Raw genomic sequence first — 18,289 nt, 5'->3', positions numbered from 1 at the left:
TTTTAGTTTTTGAGGTCTCACGATACTCTGTGGCTCAGGGGGCATTTTGGCTTTGTATTTGCCTTCTGTGACATTGCTACACTGATACCGAAACTGGCTTTTTTAGAGGATTTCCACGAAAACAAGCCACCGGCACACTGGTGCAAAGCATAAGGAAAGCAGCCTGTTTGTATAATCAAAGCACCGGCTTTGGGACCTGCTGCTTTCCACAAATACAGCTTTGAGTTTCCTGAAGTGGTGGGAAAAAGACATTAAGAAGTGGAGAGGAGGAAAAATAAAACAGATTGAAATCACACCTTATACCCAAAGCTGCCATCTGACATGCTAAGGCCAAACCCAGCAGGCTGCAGCAGCTGTCTTTCACATGGTTTTAGCAGCTTCGTGCTTCGCTTGCTGAGCTAGAAACGCAGCCTGCCGTGACACTGCTACCACACGGAAGGCAGAGGAGCGCCTCGTGCTCTTGCAACAGATTCAGACCCAAACACACACCCAGAAAGAGCTACGATGTTTGCTACCAGGGCACCTGCTTCCTTACCTTGCTATGGAGGCAAATCCCACAGCTCCAAGGTTTAGGGTGAGCCAAGCATCCAAAACCCACAGGGAGAGTCAGAGAGGGCTGAGGGCAGAGCAAGCCCAGGGTTATTTCACCAACTGGTTCCCAACACACACTCATCTCCTCCAAACAACATTTTTTAAGTGCTGCAAAACAGACACAGCATCAAAACAAGCCAGAAGTCTCTGGGCATGCTGAATACTTGCCGCAGCCAGTTGGGAAGCTTTGGCACCTCGAAGAGAAGCTGAGCAAGAATTGCACAAGGCAATCCTCCAGGCAGCGCCAGCTTTGCCTTGCAGGCTGGCTCCAGCCTACAGCTGCACCGAGCTCCTCTACTGCAGGAGATGCTCAGGTCTCAGGCTCAGAAAGCTCAGAAAACTTCTGCACCATCCCAAAACCACCTGATAGTCCCACCTCTGTCCCACAAGATCCTCGGGGGGGGGGGGTGGGGGGTGGGGTGGAGGTTGGCATTTTTTGCTGCCTTGCCCAACCTTGAAACAAGGCTCCCCGGAGGACCAAGGCCATGCAGAAGGGGCTCTGCAGCAGCGCTTGAGCTCCGTTTTGTCCTCTCCAGGAATCGGGGACTGAGCCAGAGCGAGATCTCAGCAGAGACAAGGAACTCCTAAAGCAGCCGTGGTTGAACAAGCTGGGCAGAAAAATGCCTTTTGATCACCGTAACTACAAATGGCATCTCGGCTCGGTACAGTCAGGAGAACAAGACCACAGCCCCTAGGAAAAGGAAAACCACATTTTCTTGTCAGGCAACCACAACTGAAGCCTCCACTCGGCTCAGGCAGGCAGGCGCAGTTCCTGCCCTCCCTAAAGCAGGCACCGGGCTACCAGGACGCGGCGGGTTTGTTTTAGATACCCGGCGTGCGGTCGGGCCGGGAGGAGAACCTGCAAGATCAAGCCTCTGCAGGGCAGGGCACGAAACCCCAGGGCAGGAGGTCTCCCCTTTTCGGCCCTGAATGTCCCACATTCAACGCAAATACGCCACACGTTTCCTGAGGCAAAACAGAGTTGTTGACACGAGCTCAGAAACACAGCAGTTTGTTGCTGGTGAAGCAGGGACCTTAATGTACAGATTTTCTTAATGAGAGGGGGGGAAAGCAGGTTGTTTGTAATTTCTTTTTATTTTTCCTTTAGCAGCAGCGTAGCCAAAACCCTCCAAAGGTTGAAAGAAAAGGACCTGCAAGTCTACTACAAACACTGCCTTGATGCTCTAATCTTTTTATTCGGAAGAGAAGCCGTGAGCATGGAAACGGGAGTTTTTAAAGCAGAGGATTTTACAGCAGGGAATGACAAAAAAAATCAGAAAAGAGAGTCCACTCCTTTAAATGATATAACCCAAACAAGCTACTTATTTAATACCTCCCTAAAGAGCCCTATAAAAGTATTCCCAGGCCGGCACTAAGGAGATGCTGCTACAGAAGTACAGAGTGCTAAGTTTTAGCAAGCAGCTATAAAAACCCAGTAAACCCACAGGCATGCTCCCATTGCAAATTCTCCTTCTCAGAGACTTTCTAGCCTGATACTTTGCAAGTTAACTGGTCTTTAGAGAACCAGCACACAGGACAACCATTTTTCCCCAGTCACCTTTAGAGGTAAACTTCAAATTTAGATCAATGCTTTCCCTACAGCTGCATCGCCCTAGCTTCCAGTGACAGCTGAAGGGGGAAGTTAGTGTAATTAGAAAAAAAACAACAAATTACTAGTGATAAGGCATAGCAAGGAGGAGGAAGAGCAGAAACCTCCTCGCAGAGGTCTCAGAGCTCAGGCTGGGTTTCAAATGGTTCCTTAGACACTGACAGCCACGTGAAGTGCCCAAACAGCTCTCAAACCACACGCATCCCTTCCCCTTTGATGAGATACAGCACATTCAAACAGATGAAGGTGCTGCCTTCACATCTCAGGCCCAGCCCGATGCCCCCAGAAGCTGGCAGCAGCTGAATCAGATCCCGAGAGCAGCAGCAGCTGGATCAACCCCCTAGCTGAGAACTGCTTTTTTTTCCAAGCACGCTGCCAGCGTAGCAGGCAGGCTGCCTCCACGCGTGGTTTTGCAGAGCGGTGGGGTGTCCTCAAGGGAGCTAGTGAGAATACTAACTTGCTTATTTAGGGGAAAACGGAAAACAACTGCCGGCTGCTCACAACTGAAGCAAAACCAAAGCCGTGAAAGGCTTCTTTTATCTATTGAGCAATTTGGCAGGTTGGGAAGGAGGGCAGGGAGAAAGGAGCACAGAGAGGACAACTTAAATGAAAAGATGACTGGAGAAAGCTGCTGCTGAGCTGTCCCTACAAACCTGCACAGCATCGCGGAGATGGGTTAGGGTATTATATAGATACAGGTGCTGAAAGACCATAGGCAAATTGGTTTCCCCAGGAACCTGCGGTGTTGCAGCCCCAGCAGGCTCTGCCTGTCCATACCCAACTCTACGTAGGCTTGTGACTGATGTCAGGACACTGACGTTGATCTAACGGTTTCTATAAAACTGTCACCGCCACTAGAAGATACAATCCTGCCTCTTCGCCTCTGCCCCATGTCACACACCTTTCCTCTGCCACCACAAGCCTTGGTGCACCTGCAGCACCAGAAGGACAGTTAAAAAGACCACAGAAATTGAGCTGGACTAAATCAATGGAGACACATACACACACAGACACAAACTACAGAATTATATAAATAATATAAATACCAGCTCAGCCATTCAGATCCTGGTGCAACGAGGGGCAGGGTGAGGGAGTCACACAGTTGACAGGACAGTTTCTTCCAGCAGCATCAGTTTAAGCAGTGATTTCAAACTATGATCAAGCATTTATCTAACTGAGGGGTGAAGTGTGTTCTTTGATGTTCATAAGCACAGAACACAGAGGTACCAGTACCTAACTCCATTTGCATGAGCTTCTTGATTGTGCTTTTATCTCAGAAAATACTAGCAGGAATTTATCAAAAGACAGACAAACAAAAACCTAACTACATTTGAAAACAACCCTCAGATTTTTAAACCACACTTAGCTCACATGCAATTTTAGAACAATTTTTTTTTTTTTTTTTTTTTTTTTTTTACATTTGGTCCTCTTCCTTTCTCCTCCTTCCCCTTCACACCCATCAGGGTATGCTAGATAACAAATAGCATCAGCTCTTGAGCTGATAGCTCATCTTTGCAAAACATACATAAAGTATTTGAGAGAGGTTTGACCTCTTAAAAGTGTCTACACACCTGAAGTTATACTTAGCATTTAAGGAGTTTTGAACAGGTCTTAAGATACAGGAGGGACATGATCCTGACCCCCAGCTGTTCTTGTTTGTTTTAAAAAAAATCAACTCAAGTGGAGTGTTACCTTTTGAACACAGAAGTTGAGAGCAATACCAAGAACTCACCCTGCATCAAAGACTGACACAGGCACTGTGTGCAGAGTGCCCCACTCCTGAAGCACCCAGACACCTTGCAGCACCTGGCACCCAGCACCCTGATTACTGCTTCCAGTGCCTGGGACTGGTGTATCTGTGGCAGCAATGTGTTTCTTCTCCCTATCACGCATGTAAACCATGCCTCTGATTAGCCTGAGCTTCTAAAAAAAAGTAAATATGCTGGAACTGTCAGGCACAGCAAGAAGTTTGTAACAGCCCACATTTTCAGAAGATAATTTAAAGCCTGAGCATGCGACATAAAAGGGGAGCGTCTTCAGACATCTTGCGGATATTACTGAGGAATTCTGCAAGTTACATTAATAGTTGCAAAGTAACTAAGCTTTTTGTTTTGTTTTTTAAATGAAAGCTAAGCAATGCAACTTTACTTCCAAGGAAGCAACAGAAAGGGAACATTCAAAGCTTCTTGCTGGCAGCAAAACTCCAATGTGGTAATGGGACCTTACATTCAGACGATGCTGCAATAAAAAAGCAGTACTCAGCTCTTGCTCCAGTGGCAGCTTGGCAGGGTACTCTCTTAGGAAAGAGGATCACCTCTTACTCCACCCCCAGCAGGGGACAAGATTAATATGGCCAGAGTGAAGTTTGTTATTTGTGTCAACACAGCAGCTTTAACTTCTTCTAGGATTTCTCTCACACAATCTCAGAGCTGTTCCAAGAAACTACTGGCTGAAGTGGGCAGCCAGGTGGAATTACACAAGCAAGATAATTCAAGCTACGTTTTAAGCCTAGCACAAACACAAATATATACAGGTTTAGTTAACCTGGTTCCTGAAACCAACTCGTTTGGGACAGTTTGCTGAAGGAAGCTGCTATACCCGCACTGAGACGTCACCACTCCCTTTGTCCACGCATGGTGCACCCATCCAGATACCTGTCCTGATGAGGCTCAGCATTATTTCCATGTGGGTCTGCACAGGCACTACCAGACCCTTGCACATGGAGGAGCACCAGCTCACCCAGACTGCAGCCCAGCCCTCTCCTGCACAGCATCCCACCCGCTGCTGACTTTTCCCAAGCCAAAGCACCACAGTCTAAAGCCAGCGCCCAGCTACCTTGCAAACACTGCTGAGGCTGTGTGGATATGATCCACACTTCCAAGCTAATCTTCTCCAATCCAGTCCCAAAAGGATGCAGATTACCCTTTATTGGGACTTAGGGAACACAAAGCAGAGTCAGCAGCCTTCATGCCTCAGAAGTCCTTCCTTCTATGACAGAAGCCTGTTTTGCTGTCTGCCAGAATAGCTCCCTCAAAAACTTCAACTGAAATCCCCACTTGAGCTGAACTGCACAAGGGGAGTTTAAGCACAGAGGTACATTTACGTGGGTGCATGCTGGAGGAAGAAATTAATTCATGAGTGCAAATACTGCCCTCAGTTTTGTGTCAAAGAATTTCTTTTATTACCACCCAGCTCCCTAGTAACTCCTCCTTATTCCTTCAGGGTAGGTAGCTTCCAGTTTTCTTAAACATCATTTGGGCTGTGCTGTATGAGAACTGTAAATTCTCAATTTCTTCCACTTTTAACAAAAACTAAGCCTCCTCCTTTCCCCCAAAGGGCACACAGCTCACTCCTTTGCAGAATATTTTTATTTCATCATTCACCACAAGAAATGGATGTTAAAGGTTGAGGGGGTGGATTTTTTTTTTTTCTTTTCTCCAGCATCTGAAGATAAAAGCATCTTCACGGCCACAAAATTTGTTCAGCAGCTTAGGGAGACCATCTGTCTCCGTGGGCGGTACACGCAGGCGAGTTGGAGGGCACAGACAGCAGGGAAAAGAAATTACACGGCAAACCCTTTAAGTACAGGGTAGGCTGGGGTGCCTGCTGTACTTCTGGGCACTGCTGACTTCGAAAGACAAACCAACAAGAAGAAAAACCCCTGCAGATGAAAACAAAGACATTTCCTCCACACCATCTCCCTCAGAAGCTGCCGAGCAGCTCCCTGTGAGAGAGCAAGCGATACTGTACTAGCCAAGGGGATTAATAATTGACCGCGGGCCCTTCACGTACAAGTACGCCTGTAAACTTTTAAAGTATTAAGCATTCCAAAAATGTGAGAGCGCTCGGGGGTATAACAATCACCCTGTGCTACTACTAGTCACTGCGGCTTGGTGCTTTCACAGGGGAACACAAGCGCTACCTGGGCCGCGGCCTACCAGGCCGACTCCACGCTCCTCTGATAGAAAAACACAGCAGGGGTTGTGAGCACACGTGGGGGTGTAAATACAGCCTTGAAAAGCACAGCCCATGAGTTTGTGAGAGTTCGTGTTTATATCGTTATTTTATTGGCATTCCTGGGGCTCGTGAAATGTAATTCTGTAGGACCGCAGCAGCCCACAGGAGGTTCCCCGCTGGCACGGAGGAGAGATGCACAAAAAAAGGGAGCAATGCAGCCCAGATCAAACAACGCAGGAGAGAGGGGAGGCAAGATGACCGTGGGCACTTCAGTCCCTCGAGCTCTGGCGTCTTTATCAAAATGAAGAACAGTTCTGTGTGTAAAGCCACGCATTAAAGCCTTCTGGAGATTGTACACAGAAAGACAAGAAGCTAAAAAAAACCATGCTCCTTTCAAGGAAAAACAGAGCCCTACCAGGCTTCACCACACCAGACATTCCCAGATGCGTGGTACACACAGTCAGATATGTTGTGCATGCAGTCAGATACTGATGGTCCATCCTAGCCTTTCACCCCCCTCCTAATGAGAAGCATCTGGCACTCCCGGAGCCCGCTGTTCACTACTGTCACAAATAAACATCCTCTTAATGAGGTGTTGCTCTGACCCAAGTAAGAAGTCCTAGCTGGTCTTTGCTGACAACATGCCCCCCTCGTAAAACAGAGCAAGGCACCACTGCCATAACTCATCTCAAGCATCAAAGGAGACTTCTCCCTGCTCTGCAGGGAGCAGAATGTGGTTCTGCAGAGGCTGCTGGAAAATTAACTCTGTTCTGCAATTTCACAGCAAAACTCACTTCTGCAATTCCACTGGCACCCTCACAGCAACCAGGCGAGCCGCTCTCTGTGGCGCCATCCTCCTGGAGGCAAGGCAGCAGATGGCAGGTGGCAGAGGTATGGCCTGTGACTAAGAATGACTGAAAATAAAGTTGGAGGTCTTTTCCCATTAAGTCATTACCAGCCCAGCCCCAAGTTGGAGCTACCCTCCTTCAGATGGGGCATCTGAAGGGTGCTAATGCTCAACTACACGTCATACAACTGCAGACAGTTCTGCAAGCCCATCAAAGTGAGCGTGGAGAAGCAGCCCAGCCATAGAAAAGATGGGTTGCAAAAAGGTGGCTGTAAACACCCAGTTACGTGAAGTGCTGCTGGAGAGACATTAGCTTGGAGGTTACAAGTCTGACACCTCTCAGCGCTAAAAAAAAGGTGCTCTGGAGCACACAGCTCAGTTTCTTCAGGAGCTTCGCACTTGCAGATGCAATTAACACCCATTTAGCCAGCTATCACAGAACTTCTTGGGAGGAGAGAGTACTTAGTGCCAGTGCTCATCAAGTTTGGTGAAAGGATGGGGAGGGAAACTCGAACAAATGCTCATCAGGGTGCTTTGTACGGATTTCAGGACTGAGAAAATGCATTCAGGAAGGAGGCTAATTTCACACAGGCTCTGGCGACAGAACTGCTCTGCAAAGCAGCTTGTTTGTGGAACATGATGTTGTAGGAAGCTCTTGTAATCAAGGCAGCAGGACAGTTAATAAGATGTTTTACTACAGAACAAGGTAAAAACCCATCAGCTCAATCTCTTTCATCACTAGCGTTTATCACTGTGAAAGATGGCGATGGCTGAAGAAATGCCACGGAGAAAAGAGGGTCAGTCAGAGTAATTCCTCTGGTCCCTGGGAAGGCAGACCTGCAAGCGGGGCAGAAGGGAGGAGTGTGCAAGCCCAGACAGCATCCAGCAGAATTTATCAGGGCAGATACAGCACTGCACCGATGTACACAGATGAGTGTTCTGCAGTCACACTTGACCACCCAATTGGAAACAGAAATAGCCCGCAAGTGCATGGCATCAGTCACAGTGGGAATAACCAATTTAATTAGATGCACATTATTAAGTTCCTTCACCAGAACGCAGCATGGTTTCAGCAGTTCTTGCCTTAGGCAAGACGTGCGGCTTCCTAAACCCATGGTTAAGCCGATACATTTCACCATGCTGGAAAACAGAAACAAAAGGCGTCATATGCTATGGAAGCTTTCCTTTGGGGGGGGGGGGGGGGGGGGGCAGGGAGATTTTAAGACAGCAAAGTCAAGAGAGAATTGTTGACAGAACTCCAGGCAGGAGCTCTCCGTACAGTTCAAATCTTGACCAAGTGTTATTAATTGGAAAAATTTCACCCTTAATAAGGGTGCAACATCTGAGCAACACCTAGTTGTTGCAAAATCAGATGTGCAAGGCATAGAAAAGCAGTCTGCAGTATGGAGAAGCTTCTTCCCAGTCCTTAGCCCTCTAATTACTCTCTTACTAGGGAGCATGACCCTGGTGGCACCAAGGGGCACGCGCAAGAGACTGCTTATCAGATTAAATCAGTAAACACTGGCAGCCTAGAGATCAGTTTTACAAGCAGTAGGTTCAACATATACAAGACTGCCAACCCAAAGCAGTTGGATCAAAAGAGGCATCATCTTCCACCACACCATTCTGTTTCAGCTTTGTTTTGTGTTAAAGGTAAGGATTCAAGCACCACCTAAGAAACATGCTCTGCTGCTCCAGGTCAGCCAAGAGACAGGCTCCCCTTCCAAAACACTTTCATGCATCTTCTTTGTTTTGTGAGCATGTACAAGCCACAAGATTCCTCAAGAAGATATGGCTAACTCCTGCAGGGAAGGTACAGGCTCTTCGGAGACATACACCTGCTTTGAGGAAGCAGCCGCTGCCTTGCTGGATTTTAAACCACGGTTCAGCAAAACACCTATCCAAATACAGATGGAAAACACAGGGAAGGGCAACACACTAACAGACTTTTTCCATATGGAGCTACTATTTCTCAGTACCAAACTTGTCTTGATTAGATGGACAAAGAACACCTATCTCACAACAGCCTGCAGAAGCTGTATCCTGACTCCAAAGCTGTACAGTGGCCTCCCAGCTGGCTTCCCAACCCACCAGTTCCTAACGACAAGCTTACACGAGGAAGGACAAAAAAAAAGCAGACTGGAGCTCTCAGTAGTTCCTACAGACACATGAACTGCCACAGCTGTGCTTCTCATGTTCCTACTGCAGAGATGAGGAAAAGGGAGGAGAAAGACCCACTCATAGACATTTCTAACCTCAGAAAGCCATGCTTGCGCTATAGCCCAACACACAATCAATGCGTAAGATCAGTAATTACCATGTGTGTTTGAAGCCATTCATTTTCCTGAGCTGTCTAGACTAGCAAAGCTCTAGGCTGGGGCAAGAATACTCACTGGAGAGGAAGGGAGTAAGTCCAGCACCCTCACTACAGAAGAGGAGGGCTTTCTCCAGCAACATCCTTCCTAGATTATTTCTGAGCCATCCAGAAGGAACAGAACTTTGGCTTACAGCTGCCATCAATGTCCCTATCTGTCAGGCTGCAAATCCAAGCCTCAGCTTACAAAGTGATGAGCCTTTCATCGGAAAAGTTATCTCCTGTCACTCTTCCCCACCTTTGTTCCCCTTTGTTCTTGCTTTCAAAGGTCTCGCCAGCATCCCCACCCAACCTCTCTTGCATTTTTCCCAGGCTTTACTTCCCTGCCTCTGCTCTCCTCCCCGCTCTTTGCCCATAGGTACCCCCGTAAAGCATTCCCCTGCCTGGCAGGGCAGCTCCTCCTGCCAGGAGCAGCAGAGCAGTCAGTAAGCCGAGACTTGGCACCACGTTCATGGGGACTCCACTTTAATTTTTACCTCCCCCTGCCAAATTCTGAGTCACTGCCAAAGGGAACGCGCATTTTGGCAGTCGAGCCTCCCAAAAGAAAAGTTAGAACCAAAGTGCTGGGGGTGGGACCAAGCCAGGCTATTAATAGGTTAATTATAATATGAATTTGGGGAACTGCTCCCAAATACGCTTACTCTCCTGGGCCCAGGGCTCTCAAGGATGGTGTGGAATATCAAACTCAGCATATTCAGCTTCTTGGCTCCACTTGGAGCCAGGAAGGATGGAAAATCCCATCTACCCTACCTCGCAAAAACATGGTCTTCCAAAAGGGTGGCTGAGATGTTGATTTCTTCCCTTCTCCCCCATAGAGTTTCTTTTCCTCACACTTAAATAGCAGCTCCCTCTGTCTCATCAGAGAAGACCCAGAATTTGAGAGCTTGCACCTGCGATTAAAAAGATGGACACTTTTGCTATGGAAAAGATCCAGAGCTACTTCAAGAAGGAACACCACACAAAGTTAGATGTCCCAAGAGCCTTCTCAACACCAGCCCCTTGGGAGCCTCTTTTGGATGGTTAAGGCAGGCAGACTCCATGGGGAAGCAGGGACCAAAACTTTCAGACCTTTGGGAGCACGAAGACGATGAAAGGTCAGGCTGAGGCAACAAGGTTTTGATTTCAGGAGGCAGCCAGATTTTTATACCTGTTGAAACATGCTTCCTCCTTCCAGGTGGTAGCCCACAACCTATCTATGACACCTTAAAAAGGGCTGGGGTGAGGCAAACATGCATGGTGGTAAACGGAAAGAGCCCACGGGTAGCAACAAGCATTATACACATACTCTGTCATAGCTATGACCCTCTCTCCAGCATGCTCACAAGGCTTCTTCTTCTCCAGTCTTCCTGAAGAAGTCTCACCGTCTTTGCACATCCCCACGTTCCTCCATCGGACCTCCTGTTCCAGCCCAGCACCCCTGCCAGAGGCAGAAGGCAGCCCTCCGTGAGATTTCACGTACAATCATGCCAGCACCTTCACGGACACTTTGCAAGATTACATGGCAAGGGTATTCAAGATGCCAAATTTCTCACACTTTGCACCTTGCAGTCCCAAACCTTTAGAAGATGGAGATATGAACTACACTCATTTCTTATAGTGATTACCAGATTGGGATCACATTCAGCATCAAGACCAGCAGCCCCTGCCACTTGTACACAAATAACTCTGTTGCTTTCAGCAAAAGGCAGAGAGACGGAAGAAGAACATGTTCCTTCACTGGGAGACACTTGGCCTCCAGTCAGACCTGCACGGGTCTACCTTTACTTCAGCAAAGATGTAAAGACAACACAGACACGTTATACAGCTGCCAGAAACTAAGGAAAAAGAAACACTACTTCACCATTATTAGACATGCTTGACAAGACTCTCCTGTAACACAAGATGCTGAAGCATCTACATTCTGCGTGGTTTGGATTCAATATGCCAAACAAAATTGCAATCAGCTTGCCAACAAATGAACAGTTATTAATTTTTCATGCATCTCAGATTTCACCCTAGGTTTTACAAGTCCTTGCTGCCCTCACAATCACCCAAGGCATTCCAAAGCCTTGCTGCAAAGAGAAAGCCTGAGAGAACATTGTTTCTAACACACGTGCTATTAAGTATTTAGGTCTTGATTCTCAAGCAGATTTGTCTCCGATGGCAAGATTACTTGCATGGTTAAAGACAGACATGTAGACTTTGGCACAAGTAGTATCTTAATTCCTCTGAACACGAACCCACAGCCTACCACCAAGCAACCATCAAACCCTCTCAAACCAAGCATGCACTTGTGTGTATATACGGGTACATAAATACAAATACTGAATTTTCTGGGCTGAATTCACCCATGTGAGAACTGCCCTGGCACACCCCAAAGCACACAACTGTAGCACAAGGGGGATCTTTGGTAGCTCTCTACACCTCTCTAGTCTGAAAGGCTCCCCTGGGTCTGTCAGTTACCACAGACAAATTTCTAAGTTTAAAAAGAAAAAAAGTAATCTCCACTGTGTTTTTTTAAACCTTCAAAGGTGACCTTTTTGTAAGTCAACTGGAGAGCTTCCATTACAGAAAAGGGGCTCTGCTTCACATTTTGCTGAGAAGGAAAATACAGCAGAGTCCAGACCTGGTTCATTCACGAGATCACGGGTTCTCCCATTAAGCCAGGATCAGCATCCAGGAGTCAACTTCCAGACTTGAGCTTCAACCACTAAATCTGCTTCAAAGCAATTCCATTGCTAAGCTAATGGCTGCAGGAGACTGTTCCTACATCCACTTAAACAAGCAGACACTAATCTCTCCATCTGCAATAAATATGCATGCCGCAGGGGTCTGGACAGGATAAGTGGAACAGATGCTTGAGTGCACATACAGTCTGGGGAATCATCTTCAGAGCTCAGCTGCTGGCTTCACAGGGCACAGGAACTGAGAGATTTTTAGGCATCCTCACAGGACACCGGAACCAAGGAGACTGAGACACCTGTCCTTTCTTGCACCTCTGCTGAGGGAAGCATTAATCCCAGTGGGAAGGCTGAGGCAGGCATGCATCAGACCTACAGATATTGCACATCTCCCAAACAATCCCAACATCTGACCCAGCAGACTGATCAACACCAATGACAAAAAGAGCAGGTACCATCATGACATAGAACCAACCCAGAAGAAGTACAGCACCACCAAAAAGAAAAAAAACAGCTTGCACCTACGTGTGCCCCAGTACTGATTAAAAATATTGTTCTTATGAGCCCAAACTCATGGGAGTTTGGCCACATTAAGGCAACTGCTTCAGAAGGAGTTTCCCCAGAGCCAACACAAAAATTCAGTCAACTCCCAATCTTAGAAAAAAGGAAAAAAGAGTCCCTGGTCACTGAAAGCATCCCACGGTGCAGCTATCTGTCTACACCCTTCAAGGCATCTCCCACCTGTCACAAAATCAGGTGTCAGAGCTCAAACACCTGAATGCAAGCATTTCAACCAGCTGTCAATGGCTCACACAGGAGCTTGAGTGACAGTGCTCAATTTGACTCAAGGGATGTTTATTCAGGTTCCCTCCAAGGCTCTTGGCTGCACAGGGCAATGAGGACACAGATGTTTTCTGCATTTTAGCACATTAAGTTGCTGAATGCTTCTCACACAGGACCACTTCCCTTCAGCCCCTGCCACGTGAACGCAAGGGACTGGTTTGCCAGTCAGGAGGCTCTGAAGAGCAATGTCCTGCAGGGTGCTCTCAAAACGACCCTCAGCCCGCACAACCAAAAAGCACAAACCAGCCTCAGCCACACAAGGAAGCCTCTCCCCTTTCCTCCAGTGGAAGGTTCAGAAACCTCTCGGGGAAGATTCAGAAACCAGAGGTACCACACAAACAAAAGCAATTGGCGCTTTGTGCTGTGGCACAGCCACATTTATCTGCACCGCTGTACTTCAGCGGCTTGTACCTACCTCAAGTGCCCCAAGCTGTAGTATCGCGACTCTCCATCTGTTGACCGAACTACCTTGACAGTGAACATGGGCTGCAGCTGCCGTAGCTCCAGCAGCACGATGGCCAAGTAGTGAATGAAGAGCAGAGCATCCACCAGGGACACCGCATACTGCACTATTCCTTGGTAGTTGGTGTCCTTTGAGTCCAAGATGCGAACGCCATAAAAAAGCCAGTAGGAAAACACAAACAGGAAGATGAGGACCAACAAGAGGGCCCGAAACACAAACACCCTCGGTAGGTCTGCCTTGGGCTGGCGGAAGAACAGAGCCCAGGTCCCAATCAGAAGAATGAGGAGTTTAAACGCCACAGAGATGAACAGTCCCTCACAGACAGTACCACACGGCTCCAGATCATCCCGCCACAGGACCTGGGGTAACAGAATGAAGGCGATGGGGGTAAGGAAGACGAGGAGTCCGAGAACAGCTGCCACTGTTAAACCCAGGTAACGTTTGCAGTCCAACCCAACGCTGTCCTCCAGATCCTTACTGATTCTGGCTATGTCCTCCTGGGAAATGCTGTGCTCAGAGGTGCCTGTGATTGCTGTTGTGGTCTCACCCCAGTTGTCATCCTAAAGGAGAAAGAGAAACAAAAACATCAGTGAAACAATCAGGTTATTTCTTCCAGGTCCTTTTCTTTTATTATTTGGCCTGGAAAAGGATTGCTACAAGAAACTTCAGTCTGCTAAGAAAAATCGACACCTTCGATATATTGAATAACCAATCCTGAAAATTAGCAAAGTTTTGGAAACAACAGCAGTTTGTCTAAAACACTGACTATAAATGCTAAACGTTAAAGACCTGTAAATATAGAGCAGGTAGCTCAACTTCCTATACCACTCGGTGTACCCCAGAGGCAGTTCTTCCGGCACACTTAACAAGCAATATGACATAACTCTTGGAAACTGCAGTAACCATCCAAGTCCTACGTGCAAGACAAGGACTAGCACTTTTCCCACAAATTTTGTGGTTCAAGTGCATCACAGAATCACCTGGAAGGGAAAGTTTCATTTCAGGTCAGCTGTAGTCATTACACAATCAAAAGCATGTTCACGCATTGTTTTTCCATCAGTAAGAGGAGCAACTGCATTTCCAGCAAGTTCCTCTACCTTTTTCTTTTTGTTTTTTTCCTCCTCTACAGTAGCACTGCTCTCAGTAGCTGGCATATTCTAATAAAAGCTTAGTTAAACCAAAAAAATTATAGGTGGTCAACAAGGATATTTGCAGGTATAGTGCTTTAAATTTGAGGATCCTAGACTACCAATATAGTCAAGCTTCAGATTACATCTTGTCTTCCGAAAGCCTCATTTCTTCCCCAGCTTATTTCAGAGGACTTTGGCGAGCTAGGACTGCCACCCACACCATCATGCCTCCAATTGCTCCTTCCTGTTGCTGGCATGACCAAGGAGTTATGCTAACATGTACGGATTTGATTCACAGTTGCTGCTGAAGTGACTCGGGCAGGAGAAGACTCCTGTTACCTCATACAAAACCCAAAGAGCAGCAATGCCTGTGTTTTGTTGCCTGGCACCTGACACCTTTGTAGCTGCAAGGCTCATTCAGAAATCCACGTTTTGCTTTTCCTTTCACCCTCCTGAGTCTGTCTTTCTGCAGCCTGTGTCATTAATAGGATTTACACCTTCTCCCAGACTTTGGCAGCTACGTATGCTGATCTAAGCACTTTGTTTTAAAGAAATAGGCATCGTTTTAAGCATGAGACATGATACCTATAGACAGAAGAGTGCTGTAGGTGTGCACAACTGCGGGGCTTCCTACATATCAGAGCACTTTTAAACCACTATTCACCTCTTTAAAAGAGGTGCAGGAGAGTCTTCAAGAATCCTTGGGAGAGCAGTGGACAGAGGCAGTAACACTACTACGAACAACTCCAGTGATTTACCTCCTGATGCTCTTCGTAACACCAACACCTCCCTGCCTACTGCGGCAGGGCTTTGAGGCAGACCAACCACAGTCAGGAACTTGAATTTATCCGAGTTTTGAGTTGTTTCTCATCAAAACAAAAAGGGATATCTGCATTTCAAGATGTCTTGAAAGGGAGCATAATCATATCACATCTTCCTTTTTGCCAGTGTCTCCAGTAAAGCAATCTAAGCATTTCAAGTATTTTATGCTTATGTATGAAATAGTTCTGTGTAATTTCCCCCATTTGATTGACAAGAAACTGCACAATAGAGAATGGATTGAAACATGACAGCAGCTCAAGGCTACAGCCCTAAAGAAAACAGGCAACCTCAGTCCCAGTCTACCACTTAAGAAAGCTCCTCCCATATTAAGTGGCACAAGCAGAAAAATCATGCATTTACAAGTCTAAATCTCAAGTGGTACAAAGTTGCTGAATGCAACCCAGGACACGCAGGAGAAAACTCTTGTTCATGTATCAACTTATTTTTGTTTGACTTTTAACCGCACTGAGGAGGTCTGCGTGAAAACAAGGGCATAAAAATTCACCTGTACATTTATATGTATTCAAAGTAATAGCTCTTGAAAACAAACACTTGGTTACAAAATACTAAGTGGATGTACAGGGAGTAAGCCTACTTGCACCTACACAAATACTGTTTTAAGTACTACCATACATAATTGGGGTGGAAACTGGGCATCGATATTACTTTTTCTTCTTATTATTATTTTTTAAGTAGAGGTGAAGCCCCACAGCCAAAAATTAACATACCAGAAGTCCAACCCAGGAGCCAATGAAACATCCTGCACTCTTTGTTTTGCAGCATCAGTGCTTATTTTAAAATGAGAATGCACCTTCACATGAACTGCTACAGCAGAGATTACTGGATCCATCCTAGATGCAATTACACCCAGCATTTTTCCATTCTTTATTTAATCCAGCATTAATATACCGGCTTCACTGAGTTTTGGGCTTTTTCTCCCCTTCCCAGCTATGTCGTGTTACCTTTACATTTCTTGCCTCTCCTCCCCAGTGGGATCCTGGCACTAACATTTTACACTATTACCCCAAGCAAATCCCATCTAAGGACAAAAGAGTACATATAGGTGAAAGGATTGACCTGAATAATGCACAGTGAGGTGATGGAAACACACGTTTCTATAGACCTTAGCAGATGACACTTTTTGGAGACAGAGGTAAATTAGTGCCCCAGGGGTAAGTCACGTCAGCACTGGTGCTGTCAAAAACAATGCCTTCAGAAAGACAAAACTGATCGAGACCTCAGCTTAACATGTGAATAAATGCTAGCCACAGGTCATTGCAGCATACTAACAGCACGTGAGCAACACATTCTACCCCCTACTCATTTGCTCTGTTCCAGAAACCAGACTCCAGGAGTACCTTCACGCCCTCCTTACCTGGCCCTCCTCTGTCCGAGAGGCATCATTCCCCAGCAGCGGCTCTGCAGGAGGTGCCTGGATAGTGACGGACTTCTCGGACCGACTGCCGTCTTTGCTTCGTGGCGATTTGTGCCTGTCACGACTCCTTTTCCAAACAAGAGGAGAAGAAAGTTACCAGAGAGCACGGCCTGGAATTACAACACCTTGTACTTGCAGCAGGTGCCCTAAGCATTAGGTTATAGTTCCTGCTTGCTCATCTCTTGATCAACATTGATTTCATTTGTTACAGAACAAGCTTCCAAAGAGGCAGAAAGTGACCTTGCCCAGAGCAGCCTACAGCCCGGAGGCTGGGACAGTTTAACTTCTCAGACAGCCTTAGTTCCTGCAATGTGGAGTCTTGTCAGCTAAGACCTTCTTAACACTGTAGGACAACTGGTGAAGTTTGTTTCCACTGGTCAGCAGCCCCCAGCTAGCCTCTTACAAAGAATATCAAGGGTAGCATGGCAGTGCTTACTGTCAGAATACCCTTGTAAACCTCACAGCTTCTCATTTAAGAATATCTCAAGATAAGCCCCACCTATCTGCTCACCAATATTTCCCCTTCCCTTCCTACCTGGAGAGGAAAGCAGCCTTTGCACCTGAGACCCTCACTGCGCTGGCTTAAAGCTCAGAAGCATCCAGGGTCCCAGCTCTTGCCATTGCATCTCTTTTGGGATTACCAGAGCCTAAAGGTTGCATGGGATGAGACTTTTTCCTGTTTGCAGCACGAGGCTCTGGGATTTTGTATGTTCTTTTGGGAACTTCGAAGGCATCTTTCCACATTGTATTCTAAACTACAAAGGACAATCCGCACTGGGGGGTTGGGGGTGTTGAAGGAGAAGGGAGGAAAGGCAAATGAAATGTTTTACTCAAGAAACAGACTGCAAGCAAAGAGACTATTTCGTGGAAGAATTCTTTTTCCAACCACACAGGATAATTGCTTCTGAAATGCAAAGTTATTTTGGACCAGCTCAGTTGTAAATTATAAAGACTGTAAATAGCACAAGCTTTGCATTTAAAACTAACGATGATGAAAAAAAACAGTTTCCAAGTAATCAGATGTTTTAGAGCAAGATTGTTTTTGATGCCACTGAGCTACCAGGACAGAAGGAGGACTTGCTATTCAAGTTCAGAAAAGCCTGACTTCTAATCCAATCAATGCTGATAGAGGACTTGCTGTAGACTCAAGTACCACTCAAATTCTATTAAAAAACACCACCAACAAAGAGTAGCCAGGAGGATGGTGGGAAGAGAAAGGCAGCCTTGTTGTTACACAATAAAGAAATAGCATTAAAATAGAAAACAAGTGGCAATATCACTCTAGGAAGTCTGACACATCTCTCCAGAGACTCTACTTATCCCTCACACTTTAAGAGCAGAATTAAGTGATCTTTTCCTTCTGCTAGTGCTTCCCCAGCGTTGCTGGCCATACATGACCCCAGCGTGCAGGCAATAGTTTGGATGTCATTAAGCTAGTGGCATTACTGCTTCCTATCCTGTCACCTGGTTCCCCTTGAGGACTCTCCACATGCATCTCCTCTGGAGCTGTAGCCTCAGTGATTTCATCCTGACTTATATTTCCGCGCCCCCCCCCCCC

The 18,289-nt window shown here is 46.6% G+C and overlaps 1 protein-coding gene across 1 annotated transcript in view; it reads right to left on the bottom strand.

Annotated features, from left to right (window-relative positions):
• Positions 1–18,289, bottom strand: part of VANGL1 (VANGL planar cell polarity protein 1) — a 41,768-nt gene that overhangs the window by 15,378 nt on the left and 8,101 nt on the right. The window contains exons 3-4 of the mRNA XM_048057963.2: positions 16,672–16,798; positions 13,297–13,904 (exon numbers count right to left, since the gene is read on the bottom strand). Coding sequence (XP_047913920.1) covers positions 13,297–13,904; positions 16,672–16,798 — 735 coding nt within the window. The remainder of the gene's footprint in view (positions 1–13,296; positions 13,905–16,671; positions 16,799–18,289) is intronic.

Source organism: Anser cygnoides, chromosome 1, assembly GCF_040182565.1.
Source record: "Anser cygnoides isolate HZ-2024a breed goose chromosome 1, Taihu_goose_T2T_genome, whole genome shotgun sequence".
Classification (NCBI taxonomy): Eukaryota; Metazoa; Chordata; class Aves; order Anseriformes; family Anatidae; genus Anser; species Anser cygnoides.
The sequence above is the reverse complement of the archived record's forward strand: the minus strand, read 5'-3'. Positions and strand labels throughout refer to the sequence as shown.